We start from the raw sequence: 22,908 nt of genomic DNA, 5'->3' as shown, positions 1-22,908 counted from the left end.
CCTGCGCTAATAAATGTCATGTTAGAAAAATAAGTAGCAAGGTGAAAAAAATACCCTAATTAAACACAAAAGTTTATGACCTAAAATAAGACACATTGTTAGTATATAACGTGGATAGATCCGTCCACCGAGTGAGAAAAAACAAATAGTAAACAATAAACAAACTCTAACAAAACCTACCCTAACATCACATTTTATCACAGGTTATTTTGTCATGGCGGCTACCACCAGGCTATGATGGACAGTCGCAAACGCTTCGCCAACATGCGAACGTGTAACCCCATGTTAATGGACACCATGGCAAGATCCGTCTCCGCCGTTCTTCTAGCCATTCTTGGGGTATGCTGGGTGACAGATTTGGCGCACGCTCAATTCTGCATCGTCCTGGGTCACCTGTCTCCGAAGCTCTTGTAACTACGTGTTGCATTTGACGTTATCGGAAGCATCGATGGTTTGCTTAGTTGGTTGCGTGCGATATTAGCGGCCACGGCGATATCTTTTTGTCATAGGGTCAGACTTTCGGGGGTGAAGCTGGGCCCACAGCGGAGCCCAATTTATTGAAGGGTGGCAACGCCGGGCTTGCGACCCACGGCGCCAAAAGGGGCGATTGCTATTGGCCACCCGATTCGCTCCTAAAGAGACTATAAGGAGAGCGGATCGCCTGCCCTTGAATATGCCATTGGCCTTCATTTGGGCCGTTGACCAAAAAAAAAATGCAGCTGTGCAGATGGGCAGTAACGGGGTCCGCCTCGTAGATGTATGCGTGTGCCGAAATTCGGCACCAATGTTACTGCCCAAATGTACAGCAGGGAGTTGGATTTGATCAGCGGTCAACGGCGGGCGTGCCAGCTCGAAGCGAGCTTAAAATATTCTAGAAAAGTTTTCCGCAATTTGAAATTAAACAATAAATTATTATTTTTGCCGTTTATTGATAAAACCGAAATTTAAACATTGTGTCAAAATATATACAAAATAGAAAGATTTAGAACTTAAGCGCGACACGTGATGAACACATAAAAGCCCTAAGACACTTAATAAATAAAAACGACCCACGGCTCTGGCAACGAAGTTACCAATTCTCGGATCAGAGAGGCCTACGAAGTCACCACAACGGCATAGACTTGGCTCAGCGGCGCATGTAAGCATTATCCGCGCCGCCCGTCAGCCAAGCCTCGGTGCAACCATAAAGACGGCGAGACGCGCCACCAACGACCGGGCTCCAACACCGAAGAATCGGCCACAGGCGAGACCACGGCCACATCCTCCGAGTGAGTCTGTTCCATTTCGCCCCTCCTCGTCCGAGTCATTGGCAGAGTCAGACGTAGACTCCTGATTTTGCTCCCTGAAAAAGCGCAGATTTTTGTAGTTGTTAAATATCGTTTTTTTTTTTGTTTGTAAGTCATGAATATATAATATATACTTACGCCTAGTTTCACGTAAGACAATTTTCGAAAGTGCGAACAGTGAAGGAATGGCCCCAAAGATTATTGCTGCTGCAAAATAAATAAAAAAAAATAATTAGATTTCTGATAAATTTTGCACGAGCGATACCAGCTTTTATATATATATATATATATATATATATATATATAAGCTGGTATCGCTGGTATATATATATATATATATATATATATATAAGCTGGTATCGCCGGTATATATATATATATATATATATATATATATATATATATATATATATATATATCAACACCATATGTGCAGAATAACCATTATGATGGCCCTTACTGCCCCCACCCAGAGAGCTCTTTGGGCAGGCAAGGTATTATAAGCACTTTTGACAAACATAGCAGTTCATTTTTTCTTGTACCACATAAATATATATATATATACACACGCATTCCAGCGGGTACTTTCTCCCCATTGGTGCAATAATTACCTGATGTTTATATCTTTCCCCTCGTTCTTTTTTCTTTCTTTTGGGCAATAACTTTGCAGTGTTTCGTCGCCTGTTCCATTTAATCTTGTTAAAGAAAATAAAATGTATTCTGTAAGATAAATAGAAATATTAGAAATTAATACACATTGTCCATAATCACAAGTATATGTGCATTATAACGTAAATAACTGAATGGAGACACCTTGTAAAATAGAAAGAAATAAGAAACATTAATTGTTAATAATTATAAGGAATGCAACCAATTATACGCACCTACTGAAGAGAGAAATGTCCGGCTAAGTCTCAACTTGAAGGGGAGAGGGGGCATAACAGCCAACACGGGCTGATCAGGTGATCAGGTGATCGTCTCAGGTAGGGCGGGTACGCTGTACGCCGTTAATTTTTGTTAATTAATTTGTTAATTTATATTGAGCGTCTCACCTTTGTTGTTTATATTTGCTTGTTGTTACAGCTGTTAGTGTTGTTCATATGTTAGAAATTCCGATTGTTTGTTGTTATCGATTATGTGGTTCATTTTGAATAATGTTGTACAGGTATGTTTTGCTACAGACTTTGTAGTTTTGTTGATATAGATTGTGCGGACTGCGGGCCAGGGATGGGACTACACCCAGAGAAACGGATGAGCCAGCCGGCGCGGCCCATTGGGTAACAAGCAGTTCCATAACATACGGTCAGCTAACATCCAACATTAACACAGAATAAGACAAACAAAACTAATAATTGAATAAAAAACATTTGACAAAACTACCCTTATATCAATTTTTTAACACAAGATGCCTTTGTCATTGCGTCTACCACCAGGTAAAAAACGGAAAGGATGCAATTATAATGTAATCGTTGCACCAATGGGAACAAGATACCCACGTAAATGAACCTATAGCCGGGGATGCCACGATAATCAGTCGCGCAGCACGTATGTGAGGTATTTAATCGCTTAAATCTACCTTACCCTACCTAAAGAGCTCTCTGGGGGGCGGTAAGGGGCGATAGAAAGGGTATTTTAAGGTATGTATGTATGTGTGTACTGTTCGAGCAAGTACCAAATTTTAAACTTTTATATATAATAGGCTGATGCAAAAACATTTGGATCGTTTACACGCTGTTCGCGCTTTAGAAAGTTTTCTTGAGTGAAACTAGGCTTGAGTACATATATAATTTATCGAAAAGAACTAAATTTCATAATGGCAAAAATCTTTTCTCAGTCAGAAGTCTCGAACATGAGTCTGCGTCTGACTCTGCCTGCTACTCGGGGCAAGGAAGGACGACATGGAACTGACCCACTCTGATGGTGTGGGCGTGGTCTCGCCCGTGGCCGCTTCTTAGCCTATCCTTCTGGATAGCGTCGGTGATAAGTGCGCCGAGGGTATGGCTGACGTGGGCCGCTCAGCCGAAACCTGGACTGGGTGTTAAGCTGTTGGCCTCTCTGGGCCGAGAGCTGGTCCCTTCGGTGCCGGAACCGTGGGTCGTTTCTTTTATTTATTCTCTTTTCCCTTATTTGTTCGTCCTGTGTCGCATGTAAGTTTTAAGTTGTTTATTTTTTGTGTATCTCGGCACAATGTTTAAATTAAAGTTTCATTATTAATCAGCAAAAAAATTCTTCCTAATTTTTGGTAGTGCGCGTCGGCTTAGTTGGCCGGTTAGAAACTTTTTGTCATGTACTTTTTGCACCGGGTCGACATGAAAAAAAGAAAAATTCGGCACACGCATGCACTCAAATGTGGTCACCGTTGCTGCCCATATGCACAGCTGCATTTCTAGGTCAACGGCCCAGTTGTAGGAGAAGCGCATTAACAAGGGCATCCGATCTGCTCAATACCATACGAGTGAACTACCGCATATACGAGCGAGGGCCACCGCCTATACTCTCCTAATTTTTTTCGCTCAAGGCAGTGGATCCTGAGCTAGGCGTTGCCACCCCTGCGAAATTTGGGTCGCTCTAAGGTGTTTAGGGCCCGCACCGATGTATCGATAGACCTTAGCGACTCCCCATGCAACAAATAAATATATTTTATCTGTGGCAACCGATAACGATTAAGGTATTTGTTTAAATACCAGTGCTACCAACCTTTGACGAGCAAATTATTAATTGGTATATTGTTTTCATGTTAAAATTAACGCATTCAGTAGATAGTTTATAATTATTATATATTTCTAACTTTTCATCTCCTAGATTCGTATTACAATCCCTTTTACTCATTCATTAATTGAATGATACTTATTAATTTTCTACTGAGATCTAATAATAGTTCACCATAGAAAATATATGTTCTATTTGATACTCACGGACTGTTTAATGAGACTACAAGATTATTTTTGTCCATACTTAAATGAAAAAAGGAGTCAATTCAAAAAATATATATGATATATTATTATTTATTATTTGCCAGAAAAATCAACACACTTTTTTCTGGTCTTCCTCCTGATGATATAAAGTCTGATTTTAATAATCGCATTACACACAACAATGCAAATGGTGTGCCGGATATTCACATTGAGCTCCGTACTAGGCTCATGAATTTAAATCGAAATTTAGTTCGCCTATCGAATGGATTTCAATGTTGAGCTATTTTTCAACACTCTTAATACGTAGACAATTTTGATTGGTCCACATATGTCCAATCAAATCGTTCCACCGATTTTGCAAAGTTCCTATTTTCATCTCTTTTTGACATTCTCTATATGCAGTCTAAATAACTTTTCCCATAGCCGGCATTTGGATAGAAATATACAAATTGCTCAGTTTGTAGAAGTTCGTTACTAAAGTATTTGAGGTAACACGCGTTATGATGTGTCTTAAATCAATTGTTGCATTATTAACATTAGGCGTTATAAGTGCCGAAGTGTTTTTTGAGGAAAAATTCGAAAACGGTAAATTTTTAAAGTAGTAAGTTCGTCATGTTTGTAAGTATTATATTCTATAGAAAATTGGAAAGATGATTGGATCTACAGTAAACATCCTGGGAAAGAATTTGGCAAATTTATACACTCTTCAGGTTCTTTTTATAACGATGTTGAAGCAGATAAAGGTAGGTGACCAATATTAAAACACCCCAATACCAGAAAATTTTAAATAAAATATTACGTTTAGGCATTCAAACATCGCAAGATGCTCGGTTTTATGCCTTGTCTAAAAGATTCGATGGATTTTCGAATGAAGCTAAGCCCTTGGTAGTCCAATTTTCCGTAAAACATGAGCAAAATATTGATTGTGGAGGAGGTTATGTGAAACTTTTTGATTGCTCCCTAGACCAAACTGACATGCATGGTGAATCGCCTTATGAAATTATGTTTGGTCCGGATATTTGTGGACCTGGTACAAAAAAAGTTCATGTTATCTTAAGCTACAAGGGCAAAAATCACTTGATAAACAAGGACATAAGATGCAAGGACGATGTATATACCCACTTCTACACTTTGATTATAAAGCCAGACAACACTTATGAAGTTTTGATAGATAATGAGAAAGTGGAATCTGGAAATCTTGAAGATGATTGGGATTTCTTGGCACCCAAAAAAATAAAAGACCCAAATGCGAGCAAACCAGAAAATTGGGATGATAAGGTACGATATCTATATTTGTTTGGATAAATATATATATATATATACTATAAACTCGATCACAGAATTCAGAATTCAATATATACATATATATATATATATATATATATATATATATCGAGTTTATAAATATATATTTTCAATGCTATAAACAGAACCTTCACAGAAGTTAAACTCAAAGCAAACCATGTGTTCGCAATTTTATTTTATTTAATACGACTACATATGTACATGGGCACGCACGCGATAAATTTAAAAAATAATATTCTCGGTATTGATCTTTTTATGTATACACATGTATGTATGTATGTCAGCTTATTTGATGTCAGATGTCAGCTTATTTGATAAATACATATAGATTATATATAATACTTATAGCTTTTGAACCAAAAAAGCAATCAATATCGAAAAATGTCAATTCAACGAGTGGATTTTTAAATTATTCCTTTTCTCTAGTATAAAATAATATTAAAAACAAAAAAGAAGTCCCTTCCAATTATGCTTATAATTCCTTTAAATGATTCCCCAACTAATGTTACCTTACAGATTAAATAGGGAAAGGTCATAGTCGGACGTGAAAACTAACAAAATTGATTTCATTGGCAGTGAAAGCCACTGCAGTGAATAACAATACATATGTACATATATACATATTTTGAAGCACTCATAACTTGCATAATTACCAAGAGACAAGACCTTCTGTCTAGCATACTCTGTAAAAATAAAAGTAAAATCAATTTCTGTGGGCTACTGAATAAAGATAGTTATCTCAAAATTAAAAATTATTTTAAAATCTACATTTACAATTTACAATTGTATCTATGGTAATATATAGTATATTATATTAAGCATGAATTAAAATGTTAAATACAAAAATACTGTGCAGCGATCCTAAGGACAAAACTTTCGCTTAATGCGAAAAAGCACGCTCGACATAATCGTCGCATTCAAATCTATGGGCTTTACTCATCTTAGTGTTTATATTCTCCTTTACCTAACTATCTAATTTGTAGTGAAGGCAATCTCTTTGAAAATCCGTTAATTTATTCAAAAACTTGAATTTTCTGTAATAACTGCTGTCTTTTCAAGTTTAAAGTCAACCAAATCCCGTTGAATTCCAGTAGGGGTTCGACCAATGCTTCTAATTCTTTTTTTTGTACCATTATCACACTAAAAGTGCGCAAGAAACCATTATACGACACATGTACTATACACAACAAAACAATGTGGGTATTAAAACACGACCAAACGAGATCAATATCTCTTGAATTGAATAGCATCAAAAAGGCTGCAACATTTAAAACTATTTTAGCTTATATATCATTTTTAAGTTAAAAACTAATCTGAAATTATGAAAATACTACTTATTAAGTTGATCAGCGCATTTCCTTTTATTTTTTTTTTTTAATTTTGTTTGTATCAAAAGTATGGTGTTTAAGTAATTTAATAAGCCTGCATCAAATACTTCGAACCGTGAACCTTACCAACATTTTTTTGCACTTGCAGCTATGATTTTTACTCATTTTAATGAATTTTAATTCTAGTTAAATAAATTATTTATACTTAATTATGCTGACTAAAAAGCGAATTCGTAAATTTGTTTTACTGCATATTATTTGAAAATTTTGGTCCCGATAGGCGGTCTTCACATTAATTTTAATAAATTAATTTCACAAAACTTCCAAGTTGACATTACCTAGCTTTATAGAAACTTAAATTTCGCCATCAGCTTAAAATTGTAAATCTCCTTTACACAGGCGACGATTCCTGACCCTGATGATAAGAAACCAGAGGACTGGGATAAGCCACAACACATTCCTGACCCTGATGCTACCAAGCCCGAGGACTGGGATGATGAAATGGATGGTGAATGGGAACCCCCAATGGTAGATAATCCGGAATATAAAGGAGAGTGGCAGCCGAAACAATTGGACAATCCCAATTATAAAGGATCTTGGGATCATCCAGAAATTGATAATCCAGAATATAGTCCTGATGATAACCTTTACCTTCGAAAAGAAATTTGCACTTTGGGATTCGATTTATGGCAAGTGAAATCTGGAACAATATTTGACAATGTTCTGATTACTGATGACATTGAACTGGCAGCCAAAGCGGCGGCTAGCGTAAAGGATACACAATCTGGTGAAAAAAAAATGAAAGAATTACAAGATGATGTACAAAGAAAAAAAGATGAAGAAGAGTCAAAAAAAAATACAGATAATCACGATGAGGAAGATGACGATGATGACGATGAGAATATCGAGTCGAAAAACGAATCAGAAGACAATGGGCACGATGAATTGTAATTATGACAAATAGTAATTAATAAAAATTAAATTGTCCCTATTTGAGTGGTTTGACAAATACAAGCAACTTTTATAATGTTTATGTAGAGTTACAATTTGCAAGACTTATACTATAATTTATAAATAAAGGATTTGCATATTATTCTCCAATCAATATGTCAAAAAATATATTGATTATGCCTCACTGATGTTTGATGCGGGTGTTAAAATAATATTGTTTTTTTTTTTTAATAATGGAAACGACAGTTGTGCGATAACATAAAACTTTACGACCTGTGTTTTCTTATTTCATCGATCGTCGCTTTTTCTGAGCCAGAGTCTCAAATTGGAGGCTTTTCAGGTGGATTTTCGCTTTTCAAACGTCGCACCAGCCGAAAGGCTTTTCTCTCCAACAGGCACATGCATAATTGACGAAATTGGCTTAGTGGTGATACGAGTAAAGAAGTCAGTCGCAAGAATGCTTTCAGCAAAGCTGGCCGATGCTAATCTGCGCTGTTTTATATCGAAGCAAAATTTACGAAAAAGCTTTGTAAATACATGTATGTTTAATAAGAAACATATAACCTTCAATGCAATTGCTTAATTTTAAAAGCATATATAATTTCGAGTTTTAATATGGCTTGCTCACATTATCAAAAAACTAACTCTCATATAAAAAACCAAATTAGTGGTTGCACCGAGGCTTGGCTGACGGGCGGCGCGGATAATGCTTACATGCGCCGCTGATATGGCTGGCGTGCGCCGCTGAGCCAAGTCTATGCCGTTGTGGTGACTTCGTAGGCCTCTCTGATCCGAGAGTTGGTAACTTCGTTGCCGGAGCCGTGGGTCGTTTTTATTTATTAAGTGTCTTAGGGCTTTTATGTGTTCATCACGTGTCGCGCTTAAGTTCTAAATCTTTCTATTTTGTATATATTTTGACACAATGTTTAAATTTCGGTTTTATCAATAAACGGCAAAAATAATAATTTATTGTTTAATTTCAAATTGCGGAAAACTTTTCTAGAATATTTCAAGCTCGCTTCGAGCTGGCACGCCCGCCGTTGACCGCTGATCAAATCCAACTCCCTGCTGTACATTTGGGCAGTAACATCGGTGCCGAATATCGGCACACGCATACATCTACGAGGCGGACCCCGTTACTGCCCATCTGCACAGCTGCATTTTTTTTTTGGTCAACGGCCCAAATGAAGGCCAATGGCATATTCAAGGGCAGGCGATCCGCTCTCCTTATAGTCTCTTTAGGAGCGAATCGGGTGGCCAATAGCAATCGCCCCTTTTGGCGCCGTGGGTCGCAAGCCCGGCGTTGCCACCCTTCAATAAATTGGGCTCCGCTGTGGGCCCAGCAAAAACTAAGCAATCGATGTTTCCGATAACGTCAAATGCAACACGTAGTTACAAGAGCTTCGGAGACAGGTGACCCAGGACGATGCAGAATTGAGCGTGCGCCAAATCTGTCACCCAGCATACCCCAAGAATGGCTAAAAGAGCGGCGGAGACGGATCTTGCCATGGTGTCCATTAACATGGGGTTACACGTTCGCATGTTGGCGAAGCGTTTGCGACTGTCCATCATAGCCTGGTGGTAGCCGCCATGACAAAATAATCTGTGATAAAATGTGATGTTAGGGTAGGTTTTGTTAGAGTTTGTTTATTGTTTACTATTTGTTTTTTCTCACTCGGTGGACGGATCTATCCACGTTATATACTAACAATGTGTCTTATTTTAGGTCATAAACTTTTGTGTTTAATTAGGGTATTTTTTTCACCTTGCTACTTATTTTTCTAACATGACATTTATTAGCGCAGGTCGCTCTTAAAATCTTAAGCGACCGCAAGTACGCTATCCATTTTTATGCTGCTGGCTGCAGTTGTATAATATGGTGTGAGACATATTTTTACCGAGGGTCAAAGTGAGACTCGGTGTCAAGTGCCGACAAAGGTGATGGCCTGCAGATTTTTAGTTATTTATTCTTATCAGATATACAATAAAAATTACGACTTAAATTAATACAATCATTGAGATGGTACAAATCCATCTCAAAGTTATATACTTAACTAGCGGGTATAACCCGGCCTTGCCCGTGGAACGTATGTTAAAAATCAACGTTCTCAAAAAGCTTTGAAAATGATTTTGAAACTTATCGGACGGTAAACAAACAATTTTCATAGAAACGTTTACCGCCAATTTACCAATGTTGCGAGTGGAATTTCCCAAATCGCTGAAATACGTATTCATTATATTCTTATGTAGAGCTTTGAAAATAGTTGAAGCAAATCGCATTCGACCCGAAAAAGTTGGATTCTGCGAAAAGTGTGAAACACGTCTCAAATGATTTTTCTTATAGATCTTTGGAAACGATTTGAACACAAAACGTCATCCACAAAATCTTTGACCTCCATTTCCACCAAGGAGGAACGGATTCGAAAAGTGTGAAACACCCCTCAATGAATTGAACAAGTTTTGAAAAAAGGTTTGGGGCCGATCGGATCGTAACAAAAACTTTCATACAACCGTTCCGCCAAGTTACCACTGTTACGGTGGAATTTCCAAATCGCTAAATACGTATTTATTAAGTTCTTATGTAGAGCTATGAAAATAAGTTTGAAGCAAATCGGACACAACTTAAAACGTCGCCCAAAAAATCTTTAAATCGCATTTCCCCCGAAGAAAGTTGAATTCTGCGAAAAGTGTGAAACACGTCTCAAATGATTTTTCTTATAGATCTCTGGAAACGAATTTGAGCGCGAAACGTCACCCACCAAATCTTTAAACTCCATTTCCACCAAGGAGGAATGGATTTTCCTAAAAGTGTGAAACACGCCTCAAATGAATTTGAACAAAGATCTTTGAAAATAAGTTTGAGGCCGATCGGATGGTAAACAAAAAAGTTACATACAAACGTTTTTCGCGATTGTTCAACACTTGCGGGTGGAATTTCCCGAAACCCCGTCTTAACATGCACCTAAATCATATAAGGTAACTACAATGAAAATTACAGCTTCCTAACTCTTACGGTTTGGGCTGTGCGTTGATCACCAATCAGTCAGTCAGTCAGTCAGGACAAACAGTTTTATATATAGAAATAGTCTGAACTTAACTGTATCATTACATCTGTTTGTACTGGTACTGGTATAAATTTAAATAGCTGAGAAGTTTGCTAACTGAACAATGGTATTTTTGCATTTGTGATGAGTTTATGCTGTATAAATTCTCCCTCTGCCTTTAGCAGTGTGTAACTCCCCTTAATTTTTGAATTTTGGTGTCTACCTCCGACTCTTAATATACCATTTTGATCTAAAAATGGGTTTAGTTCTAGTATTTTACTCTCTGTTTCCATTTTTTTTTCTGAGGTTAGCAATTTAATTCGGTGAAAAATTGATTTGTCTGTTCTTGTTTAAGTAACATTATATTACCTTTCCTGAGTTCCTTAACTTTGTATATAGTATTCATTTCAATCTTTATTTATCACCCATCATATTTTCATAAATAATTTTCCTACAACTGAAACTGGGGATAGCCAACCTAATGAATTAAAATCTTTGCAAGCGTGGATAATACTTGTCTCCTGTTTATGTTTTCTGAGCCCTCACAATTGACCTTAATTTTAAATTCGTATTTCAAAGGTTTCTTTATTCCACTTACTTCTATGTTGTAGGGCATACAAATTATCTTTTGGCCAAAACTCTCTCTTCATTCTATTAATCATTTTCCATATATTTAAGCTGTCTATTAATCTTTTTAAATAATATTTTACTGACTTGACTCCGGCCCACCAAATACCTTTTTTATCCCACTCGATTTTTTCATTTTCTTCAATAGATATTACTTTATTTTCTACATGTTCTTTTTTGTCGTGTGCCTTTATGCCAATAAGCGAGCACACTTTGGTAACTGTTCTTGTGGAACTTCCATCCTGTAATTTTATCTTCACTATCCTGACTTTATTGTCCTTTCCTCTATCATATACCACTCTTGTGTATGCTTTCTCTGATGCATACGTGAATCCATGCAGCTGTATTTCCTTTTAGGAAATCTTGCTCTACCTTTCTTGACGCACCTACGAAATTAGTTTCATTTTCGTTGGACTCGACGTTATTTCCTAGGTCCACATACACTCCTAAGAAAATTCTATAACTTTCCTTAAGCCATGTATTTCTTCTGCATTTATTTTCTGAGTGTAGAAACCGTGCCATCTCTTCTGGTCTTGATTCTCTTAACTCTTTTTCATCCTTCAGCCGAATGGTTACTGTAAACCTTCCATCTAATTCTTTTGTTGTTTTTATAACAGTTTTCTTGCAGATTTCTGTTTCTGCTACTTCTTTAACCTCCTCTCCTATCTCCCAAATTCTCTCCAAATCTTTATAATGCCCGGCTGCCTTGTAAGCTGGGTTATTTTCCGAAAAGTCCTCATTGACTTTCTTTTTTTTCCCCTCGTCCTTCAATGAGCATAGAGCACTCAACCTTTGCTCAAAATACTCCATTACGTCGGACAATTTTTGAACTTTTTTTGTTCTTTTTACATTATTTTCATATGATTGCAAAGCTTTCTCTATTAAACTTGCAAATAATCATGTGTGCAAAAATTACATCAACGTCTTCTGAAAAGACCGTTTTCAATTTTATTAAATGTATTGATTCATCAATTGAATCTATAAATGCTTTAATGTGCTCTGCTGAATCACTGTTCAGTACTGGCAACTCTATAAGCCGATTTAATTGTTCGGAAAATATTTTCCGTTTGTTTTCATAACGCTTGGTTAACAATTACCAAGTCGCGTTGAAATTTGTTGAGGAGCCTTTCAGCAAATGCTGAAATGAATGCCATGCATCTTGCTTCTCCTTTTAAATGCCGTTCTTAAATAGTTAAATTAAAGAGCTGGACTCAAATCCTCTCTTGATTGAACCAACTCTGTAAACAACTTGGTAAAAAGATCCCACTCTTTGGAATCCCCATAAAAGGTAGGTACGTGCATTTTCAGGAGCATCGGTAGCTCTTATGTTTTTGATTGGTAACCCCCAATTTTTGTTTGACCACTTTCTTGAATCTGTTCTGCTAGTTCGTCTACCGTGTTCTGTACGTCGAATCCTAGCGTTTTGTTTTCCCTATCAAACGTAACGTTGCTTTCAAACTTTTCTTTAATGAATTGTATTTCCTTTTGTATTTCTTCCCAAAGAAATACTATCTTTCTTTTTCTCAACCTAAACATTTTACTATTGTTTTCCCTAATGTCCACCTGCGTATCGTCCAGATATTTGTTTAACTCTTCTACTTGGCTAACGAACTCATCTGCTCTGTTATCTCTTATCCCTTATCTAGGCATTGTTATTTTTTGGCTCATTACATACATAAAATTGTATTATATTTTGCATGCATAATTATTTATAATTTTAATTTTTACTTCAATGGACTGTATATAAAAAAATATTTTTTAATAGAAATTTTGTATATATTATCTTTTTTTTTGTTATTGCGAGGCGATCTTGACGCCGTTTTTGCATGGGTGCGCCTTTTGGCGCACTCTCATTTTATTGTTTATGTGCTTCACAAAATTATTTGTAATCAAAGTCCTTAACGTGAAGTTTGCTTGGGCCTCACGTTTAGAAGCGCAGACGATGTGGGTAGTGGGAGGAGCCCTTCTTGAAGAGTTTGCTTTCTGGATGGGCCTTGATCACCTTCAGCAGGGCTCTGTCCATTTCTTTGTGCAGTATGATATTCTGGACCGCTTGTCTTTTTGGGGGGCTTGGCACAAGCTTTTCCTCCTCGGCTTTTCAACGACGGACGTATGCGTCGTTTGGAAATTGTATGGTTCGGCGTCTTGGCTGCACCGCTCGAAATTTAGTGGCTCCGCGTGCCGGTTTCCGGAACTACTCGAAGGTTTTTATAAACATGCGTGCCGAAATGCCGGCCCTGCTCGAAGGACCAAATGGACGGATCTGTCCACGTTGAGTACTTGTAAGATACTGATTTTATTCTTACGAATCCTAGGTCTTATATACTAACAGATTGTCTTATTTTAGGTCTGCTGTCGAAGCATTATCGGCAGCAGCGGTCATAAACTATTATGTTTAATTAGGGTATTTTTTTTACCCTTATTACTTATATTTCTAACATGACATTATTAGCGTAGGTCGTTCTTAGAATCTTAAGCGACCACAAGTGCGCTATCTATTTTTATGCTGCTGGCTGCAGTTGTACAATATGGTGTGCGGCATATTTTTACCGAGGGTCAAAGTAAGACTCGGTGTCAAGTGTGCTGTGGACGGTGTTTACGTCTGGTGAGTGCTGGCCGTAGTTATGTGAGCTTCGGAGACAGGTGACCCAGGACGATATAGATTCGATCCTGCTCCGCATCTGTGACACAGCAAGCCCCAAGAGTGGCCAGAAGTGTGATAGAAGCCAACCGCGAGGCCTTTTTACCACCGGTGCCACCGGTATACGTTGCAGATGCTCAGGCGAGGAACTGGCGGAATCCGAATAATCGCCACTTCCGGGTAGAGGACCGGAGAGCGGATGACTTTCAGCCGGAGGAAGCGTATGCAACGTACGAGAAACGGCGTACCTGAAGCTCGAGCGGTGGAACGTCAAACTGACGGCGCAATGAATTCTGTCGAGGACTTCGTGTTCCGGCTGCAGTTCCTGCAGAGGCAGTATTAATGCCCGTGGTCCTGTGCGGCTTTCACCTGCTCCTGACCGGCCGTGCCTGCGAGTGGTGTTGGATGTACGTGCGGCATTTTAGGCTCGACAGCTGGATGCAACTGCGGCACGCTCTTTTAGACATGTTCCGGGGCTATCAGACAAAGCATGATGTGACGCGGGAGCTACTAAAGCGAGAGCAACAGACCAGCAAAGGGGTGGATGATTACATCCATCACATGCGTCAGCCCGCCGCGTGATTCCAAAAGCCGCTAAGAGACCGAGAATTGGTGAAGATCATAAAGCGTGGTTTGAAGGAGAGTCTGGTAACATACATCGATGCTATGGATGTACTTAGCGTGGATGAGTTGCACCAAGAGTTCATAGAAGGAGTGACGGAGCCTCTGTCAGCCTGCTGGGAAAAGGAAGTCCAGAGTTGGTCCAAGAATTAGGGGTTACGGTGCATCCTTACGTTTATGTAGTCATAGCCGCTGGAGGAGAATACAAATCGATTGTAGGTAGGGTAGAACTCCCAATCTCGTATGGGGAAGAGCATAAAAAATGTTTTTTATCTGCCCCTATCTGAAACAGCGAGCCTATTTTGGGATTGATTTCTGGAGAGCATTTAAACTAGTCCTTGACCCTTTGGGCCCCGAAAAGCAAATCGCCACGGAACTCCAAGGGCAAGAGCTCTTGGCCGTGTCGATGACGCACTATTCGGAAGAAGAGGAAGAACTCGAAAGTGAACCGGACTCATGGGAGTTGTCTAGGGAAGAAAGGATAGAGTTTGAGGCGGGCAAGCGGGAGGTTTTGTATTTTTAACGTAGCAGATGAGGAACGACTGACTTAGAGAAGCACACCTAGTGGAAGGTGCCCAACCATTCAAAGATAGACCCTACCCGTTTTCACCAGCGATGCAGAAAGTAGTGGATGATGAAGTTTGGGGGTTATAGAAGAGTGCAACAGCCCATGGAGTAACCGCACAATGGTAGTGCTAAGATCGGGTAAAGACTGTTTTCGCCTCGATGCACGCAAGCTCAACAATTTGACGGTGAAAGACGCGTATCCACTACCCTGTATAGAAGGCAGCCTTTCTAGGATAGTCCAGACCTACCACATCTCCAGTGTAAATCTGAAATCCGCTTATTGGCAAGTCGAACTAGATGACAAAAGCGAGCCATAAACCGCACTTACCGTAGCAGGTAGGCCACTATACCAGTTTCGAGTCATGCCATTTGGTCTGGGCAATGCAGCCCAACGTCTAGTTCGTCTGATGGACAAGGTGATTTCTTGGGTGATGTTGCATGGGGAGTCGCAATAATCGTTCTCCACTTGAAGCGAACAGACGTGTTTTTTTTGTGCTCTCCGTTTTGTTTTTGATTTAATAAAACACCGGCGTTTTAATTATTTATATTTTATATATTTCTACTATTCTGTTCGCCTTCTCGGTTTATTTTTTATTTATCGCGAGTGCATGCTTGTGGTCTGTGCATTTTTGTTATTTAAATATTGTTTCTTTTAAACTTGTGTTCTTGTGCATTTTTGTCTGTGCGCTTCCGCTATTAGCTCTGTGGGTAAGCTTCTTGTTGTTGTTTGTTGTTTATGTTTAACTGCACATCGCCTCTCTGGTATGCAAGATTTCGTGGGCAAGCAAGCAATCTATAAATTGACTACTCTCGCACTCTCGCGCTCTCTCACCTTTTTTTTCAACTTGCGCTTTGATCTTTTTCTCCTTTCTGCCGCTTGTTGGTGCTCCATACGCTATTAATCTAATCTAAATAACTCTCTTTTTACATTTGGCTGCGTTATTACAGTAGAGACCCATAATAATGGACCATAAAATTGTCTGTTTTATAAAAACTTGCCAAATACCAATTACGGCAAGTCAATCCAGCATACCTTGTTGGCTGTGTGATAATGTAGTGCATTCTAAATGTGCGGGTTACACTGGTCTTGTGGGGGATGCTGTTGCCAAACGAAATAGTTTACACTATAGTTGCGACTCGTGTAGGGAGATTGATGGTGAAATGCGGGCGTTTATGCGTCAGACCTTTAGGGGTCTGATTGTTGGTTTTCGTAAACTTAACGATCAGCTCACAGCCCTGGACACCCAATTTAATAGCCTTAAACTGTTAGATGACTCTCCGGGGACTAAAAAGCCCACTTCTTGTGATCTGCCGTTGCCTAATACCCTTCAGCCTCCGACTGCTATTCAGCAGCCTAGTACACCGATTACACAGCAGCTCATCTCGTTTGTTACTCCGGTAGCTGTGAGGTCTGCTGTGGACACTGATTCTGTCCCGAAAAGTGTGACATCGGCACGAGAAAAACCAGTCGAATTATCCGTGTCGTCCGCTGTCGTGGGTGTTCCGAAAGGGCGACAGCAACAATTAAATTTACAACAGCCGCTAGAAGGCTCGTCGTCCGGACTACCGGCTGTTTTAGGTACCATAGTTAATAGTGTTCCCACTGTCCTACCTGTGGCGCCTAAGCCTCTAGTCGGTGTTCCACCAAAGAGACTTATTTTTGTTTCTAGGCTTGCCCCTCACTTTTCGTCAGATGATGTAAAAGCCTTTATACAGGCAAAAATTCAAGCCCCAGGTATACTGGTGGAGAAATTTAAGTTCGCTTATGAAAGGGATATTGCGTCCTTTAAAATAAGTGTTCCGCCAGAAATATTTACTGATATTTGTTGTAAAGAGTTTTAGCCGGAGCAGTTAATAGTAAAAGAATATAAGGCCAAAAAGAAAAATCGGACTCCGATTTTATTACAACCTATTTCTAATGGCGCATCAACTTTAGTTGCTGCGTCAAAAAACTAATTTCATCTTTCGAGCTTGCCTACCAGAATGTTAGAGGTCTTAAATCTAAACTCGCTAAACTATATTTAGACTCTCTTGCTTTTAATTTTCAAATTATCGCTTTTACTGAGACCCGGCTGAAGCCGGACATCTCAGACTCTTCAATTTTTACCTCCAAATACACCACTTACAGATGCGATCGAGCTTCCCGTATCGGAGGAGGAGTACTTATAGCTGTCGAGTCTGCTCTTTCGTCGGAACGCATTGATCTTCCCATCACTGAGATCGAGTTGGTGGCTGTAAGAGTTGTATTTGGTACTTTTTCTAACTTTATTACATGTTCATATTTACCTCCTCTATCTAATTTGTCTACCTATCAAACCCATCTTAATGCTATTAAATCTATCTCCTCCCTACTTTCTGATAGAGACCTTTTTGTAGTTCTTGGGGACTTTAATCTTCCTGTTGTCGAGTGGTCATCGCCATTAGACTCAAACTTTCTGTTGCCGTCATCGTCAAACGAATTTATTGATGGTCTACATGAAATGTCCTTACGGGTTAATCAGGTTAATCGTGTGCGCAATTCAAGAAACAGATCTCTTGATCTAATTTTCGTGTTGGATTCGTTCAACAGTGTTGTGCACAGGATCAATCCGCTTACACTTCCTGAAGACCCTTTTCATCCAACTCTGGAAATGGTCATTGATTTACCAGCCCGAGTCCCTATCAAGGAATCGGAATTAGCTGAACGTATGCGTTGCTTCCGAAAGGCTGATTTTCATAAGCTAAATGATCTTATTCTGCAAGTCGACTGGTCCCAACTGTACAATTGTGCAGACATTGATGTTGCCTTGAAACTTTTTTATGACACCTTGTACTCGATTTTTGATGTCTGCGTTCCTCTTGATCACCCAGCGAGGCCTGATAGGCCTCCCTGGTTCTCAAATGAACTTATGAGGTTAAAAAACGTGAAGTCGAGGTGTTATAAAAAGTTTAAGAAATCGGGAAATCACTCTGATTTCTCCCGCTATGCAGTTGCCCGATCAAATTTTTCCACCCAAAATTCCATCTGCTATAAGAATTACCTTCGGCGTTGTCGCCTTCAATTTTCACATAATCCTAAGCAATTTTTTAACTTTGTCAATTCTAAACGAAAGACATCTACTTTGCCTTCTTCGGTTAAGTTTGCAGATGAGAGCGCGAACACTGATCCAGGCATAGCCGATCTGTTCGCAAACTTTTTTCAAACTACCTACTCCTCCTCTAGGTATAATAAAAATCAACCTTATCCTTATCAGTTACAGAGGTCAAACTGCATTTTTAATCCCAGTATTACCGAAAGTTCGCTTCTTAGCGACCTAAACACTATCAAGCCGGTTTACTCACCGGGCCCTGATGGTGTTCCTGCTTGCGTGCTTAGATACTGCGCTGCAGCATTATGTAAACCTGAATAGTTATGGGTTTCATCAAGCGATGGTCGAAGGAGTTTGACGATCCGTACACGACAAAAACACTTTATATATCTTTGGTACGACCTATTCTTGAGTATGCCTCATGTATCTGGTCACCACAATATGCTACCCATCAGGACAGAATTGAATCCGTTCAGAAACAATTCTTGTTGTTTGCCCTTAGTGGTTTAAATTGGGATCCTCGTGTGCGGTTACCGTCATACTCCAGTAGACTTCTGATGATTAACCTTCCTTCTTTAATTAATCGTAGAACCATGCTGGGTGTAATATTTATTCATAAATTAATTACTGGTGAAATCGAATTTAATAGTTATGGGTTTCATCAAGCGATGGTCGAAGGAGTTTGACGATCCGTACACGACAAAAACACTTTATATATCTTTGGTACGACCTATTCTTGAGTATGCCTCATGTATCTGGTCACCACAATATGCTACCCATCAGGACAGAATTGAATCCGTTCAGAAACAATTCTTGTTGTTTGCCCTTAGTGGTTCAAATTGGGATCCTTGTGTGCGGTTACCGTCATACTCCAGTAGACTTCTGATAATTAACCTTCCTTCTTTAATTAATCGTAGAACCATGCTGGGTGTAATATTTATTCATAAATTAATTACTGGTGAAATCGACTCTTCTGTGTTGACTAGCCAATTAAATTTCTCTATCCCTACTAGACTAACACGTAATTTTGTACCTTTATCGCTTCAATTTTGCTCAACTAATTATGCCTTCCATGAACCGTTCAGGGTTCTCTGTGATGACTATAACAAGCATTACAGAGTATTCTGCTCGGAAGCTTCTCTTCCTCGTATAAAGTCTTCTATTCTAAACTATTTAGCAAGTAGATAGTCCTATTTTTATTTGTAATTGTATTTGTACACATAATCGGTCGGTTGGGCGGGAGGTGGGATGCAGTACGTTGCATCGGGATTCGCGTTAAAAAAAAAAAAAAAAAAGGTCTATCCATATATCGGTGCGGGCCCTAAACACCTTAGAGCGCCCAAATTTCGAAGGGGTTGCAACGCCTAGCTCAGGATCTACTGCCTTGAGCGAAAAAATATTGGGAGAGTATAGGCGGTTGCCCGCCCGATTCGCTCGTAGGGTATTGATCAGATTGGATGCCCTTGTTAATGCGCTTGGCCTACAACTGGGCCGTTGACCTAGAAATGCAGTTGTGCATATGGGCAGCAACGGTGACCACATTTGAATGTATGCGTGTGCCGCATTTCTCTTTTTTTCATGTCGACCCGGTGCAAAAAGTACAGAACAAAAACCGGCCAACTAAGCCGACGCGCACTACCAAAAAAAAAGGAAGAATTTTTTTGCTGATTAATAACGAAACTTTAATTTAAACATTGTGCCGAGATACACAAAAATTAAACAACTTAAAACTTACATGCGACACAGGACGAACAAATAAGGGAAAAGAGAATAAATAAAAGAAACGACCCACGGTTCCGGCACCGAAGGGACGAGCTCTCGGCCCAGAGAGGCCAACAGTTTAACACCCAGTCCAGTTTTCGGCTGAGCGGTGCACGTCAGCCATACCCTCGGCGCACTTTTCACCGACGCTATCCAGAAGGATAGGCTAAGAAGCGGCCACGGGCGAGACCACGCCCACACCATCAGAGTGGGTCAGTTCCATGTCGTCCTTCCTTGCCCCGAGTAGCAGGCAGAGTCAGACGCAGACTCATGTTCGAGACTTCTGACTGAGAAAAGATTTTTGCCATTATGAAATTTAGTTCTTTTCGATAAATTATATATGTACTCACGCCTAGTTTCACTCAAGAAAACTTTCTAAAGCGCGAACAGCGTGTAAACGATCCAAATGTTTTTGCATCAGCCTATTATATATAAAAGTTTAAAATTTGGTACTTGCTCGAACAGTGCACACATACATACATACCTTAAAATACCCCAAGTCACCGGACTTATGCTCTGTGTAGGTCAATTTAATTATTATAAAAATAAGGTTAAATTCAATAAAAGTTGACGTCTTTAAAAATGAACAACCCCGCTTGTGAGCTTATGTGAGCAACCTTCTGAGATTCTTTGTTTATCTCATCATTCTCAAAAATCGTGCAAAAACCTCAAAGCCGCCTCGGTTGGTAACCACGCCGTAGGCCGCATCATATCTACGAGCAGCTTGGGGCTCCGCACATGGCGCAGCCGATATCCAACATATTATTGGTGCCTCCTGTGAGGATTCATTCTTGGCGATTGGACTGAGGAGTTTGTGATTGGACATTGGATTGTGATTGCTGAAGACTTACTTAAAAGGGTGAGTGCAATTTGACACTAACGTGTTAGGTTAGGTGATCAGAATGGCCGAAAACCTCATGTATTTAACTTTTGAAAAAACTGCACTGTTGGCCTCGTTGGAGAAACCACTGAAAAAATACAAGGCTGATGAATCGGTACATACGGAAACCTAGCTTGAAGCCAGGCTCGAATCGCTGGAGAAATTAACGCAGAATTTAAACGCAACCATCAGCAGCTTGTACGAGTGCGAGACAATGAGGAGATTAAAACAAGGTATTTTGATCCGGCAATCAGGGATGTGTGTTGAGGAGACCTGCATGGTGGGAGTAGCAGAATTACGTAATGAGTTGCATGAGTACAAGGAGCAAATACATCCGGCATCTACCGCATTCAATGATACGTGTTTGCATCAGACTATGAATGAACAGTGTATAACCCTTATGGAGGAAGTGAAGCTGGACACGGTTAGGCTGCCAACATTCAGCAGTAAATTCATAGATTGGCCGGCATTCAAGGAAGTGTTTCTATCGAGTGTCCATCAATGTCAGAGAATTACCGACTTACATCGCTTCCATTATTTAAAGGATTCGCTATCAGAGAAAGCTGCTAAAGACTTACCGACTTACATCGCTTCCATTATTTAAAGGATTCGCTATCAGAGAAAGCTGCTAAAGATATAGAGCACTTATAAGACAGGAGGTCTTGTTACCAACAGCAATGGTACTTATCGAGTCCAAAGATAGCTACCCCTTGAAGTTTCGAGCTTTTTTGGATCAGGGTTCCCAAGCATCTTTTATTTCAGAGAATGCAGCCCAACAACTACGGCTGACAAGGAAAATATCTATATATATATATATATGTATATAGATATAAAAATCAACGGTTTAGCGAACGAAAGAATCACCGAAGCGTCTACAGGAATTGAGTTATATTTAGGATCCCTAGTGATTGGTTTATCATATCGAAGCGCACTGAAGCGATTAGATTATCTGGACAGGCGCCTGTGTGCAGACCCTAAGTTAAAAGAAGCATATTGTCACACCATTAATGAGTATCTGGAACTGGGCCAAATGGAACGGGTTACGCTTACGGTTTATAACATCATGCAATCATCATCTACCGCATCACCCAGTTATAAAGGAAACATCACCAACTACGAAGGTCCGAGTTGTGTTCGACGGCTCGAGCAAGACAAGTGATGGGAACCCATTGAATGACATTTTAGCAATTGGGCCAAAATTACACTTGCAGCTGCCTGGCGTTATTCTCAATTGGCGTGGTCTAAGATTCGTGTTTATGGCTGATGTAGAGAAAATGTACAGGTGCATCAATATTCCAAGGGATGATGCCCAGTATCAGCGCATATTATGGAAATCCGATAAGAACGATCACATCAAGGAGTATGCATGCTTAACAGTTATGTTCGGAACTAGATCAGCATCATATTTGCTCTGCGAGTCATGCAACAGTTAGCTGCGGACGAAAAGGAGACATTTCCATTGGCAGTGGATGTGGTGAAACATCAGATGTATGTTGATGACATATTATCTGAAGCGGATAGTGTTGCAGAGGCGGAAGGTATCCAGACTCAAGTCATTGGTGTGTTACGCATAGGCACATTTGAGTTGAGAAAATGGGCAAGTAATTGCCCAAAATTGTTAGAAAGGATACCAATCGAATTTCGAGAAACGAAGGGATTGTTGCAATTTTGAACTATCAGCAGGCTTACCTACGTAGCGATCAATTCTGTCATCAGTTACGAGGATATTCGATCCTATGGGATGGCTGCGTCCGATTGTTGTAACTGGGAAAATACTGATGCAGCGCCTATGGAAGGATAAGATTGGCTGCGATGACATAGTGCCAACAGCTGTTAGAAGAGAATGGGAGAATTTTTTTACGGAGTTGCCCAATATTTCAGACATACGAATACCACGATATATAACATGGAGAA

The 22,908-nt window shown here is 39.6% G+C and overlaps 1 protein-coding gene and 3 long non-coding RNA genes across 8 annotated transcripts; 2 read left to right on the top strand and 2 right to left on the bottom strand.

Moving 5' to 3' along the window:
* Positions 1-909: 909 nt before the first annotated feature.
* Positions 910-4,334, bottom strand: LOC135431216 (uncharacterized). 4 transcript variants are annotated; one of them, XR_010436754.1, is made up of 6 exons: positions 4,320-4,334; positions 2,339-2,593; positions 2,175-2,283; positions 1,898-2,006; positions 1,425-1,493; positions 910-1,342 (listed from the first exon to the last, which is right to left on the bottom strand). It is a non-coding gene; the product is annotated as an uncharacterized LOC135431216 (long non-coding RNA). The 4 variants fall into 4 exon arrangements; XR_010436753.1 differs by lacking the exon at positions 4,320-4,334 and adding an exon at positions 4,202-4,216; XR_010436755.1 differs by lacking the exon at positions 4,320-4,334 and having other exon boundaries at positions 2,171-2,283; positions 2,339-2,606.
* LOC135431217 (uncharacterized) lies at positions 2,440-3,490 on the top strand. Of its 2 annotated transcripts, none has more exons than XR_010436757.1 (4): positions 2,440-2,588; positions 2,720-2,923; positions 2,986-3,061; positions 3,121-3,490. It is a non-coding gene; the product is annotated as an uncharacterized LOC135431217 (long non-coding RNA). The 2 variants fall into 2 exon arrangements; XR_010436758.1 differs by having other exon boundaries at positions 2,453-2,563.
* A 272-nt stretch (positions 4,335-4,606) lies between the features above and the next one.
* On the top strand, positions 4,607-7,953 carry Calr (calreticulin). The gene is made up of 4 exons (XM_064686204.1): positions 4,607-4,786; positions 4,840-4,944; positions 5,007-5,479; positions 7,234-7,953. Exons 1-4 carry the CDS (start codon positions 4,702-4,704, stop codon positions 7,783-7,785), a joined length of 1,215 nt encoding a protein of 404 aa, XP_064542274.1. The 5' UTR covers positions 4,607-4,701; the 3' UTR covers positions 7,786-7,953.
* A 12,074-nt stretch (positions 7,954-20,027) lies between these two features.
* LOC135431223 (uncharacterized) lies at positions 20,028-20,744 on the bottom strand. Its single transcript, XR_010436767.1, has 3 exons — positions 20,599-20,744; positions 20,465-20,536; positions 20,028-20,401 (listed from the first exon to the last, which is right to left on the bottom strand). It is a non-coding gene; the product is annotated as an uncharacterized LOC135431223 (long non-coding RNA).
* Positions 20,745-22,908: the final 2,164 nt, after the last annotated feature.

Source organism: Drosophila montana, unplaced genomic scaffold (genome assembly GCF_035044405.1).
Source record: "Drosophila montana isolate Dmon_TW-CO22-7 unplaced genomic scaffold, ASM3504440v1 contig_318_1, whole genome shotgun sequence".
Classification (NCBI taxonomy): Eukaryota; Metazoa; Arthropoda; class Insecta; order Diptera; family Drosophilidae; genus Drosophila; species Drosophila montana.
The sequence above is the reverse complement of the archived record's forward strand: the minus strand, read 5'-3'. Positions and strand labels throughout refer to the sequence as shown.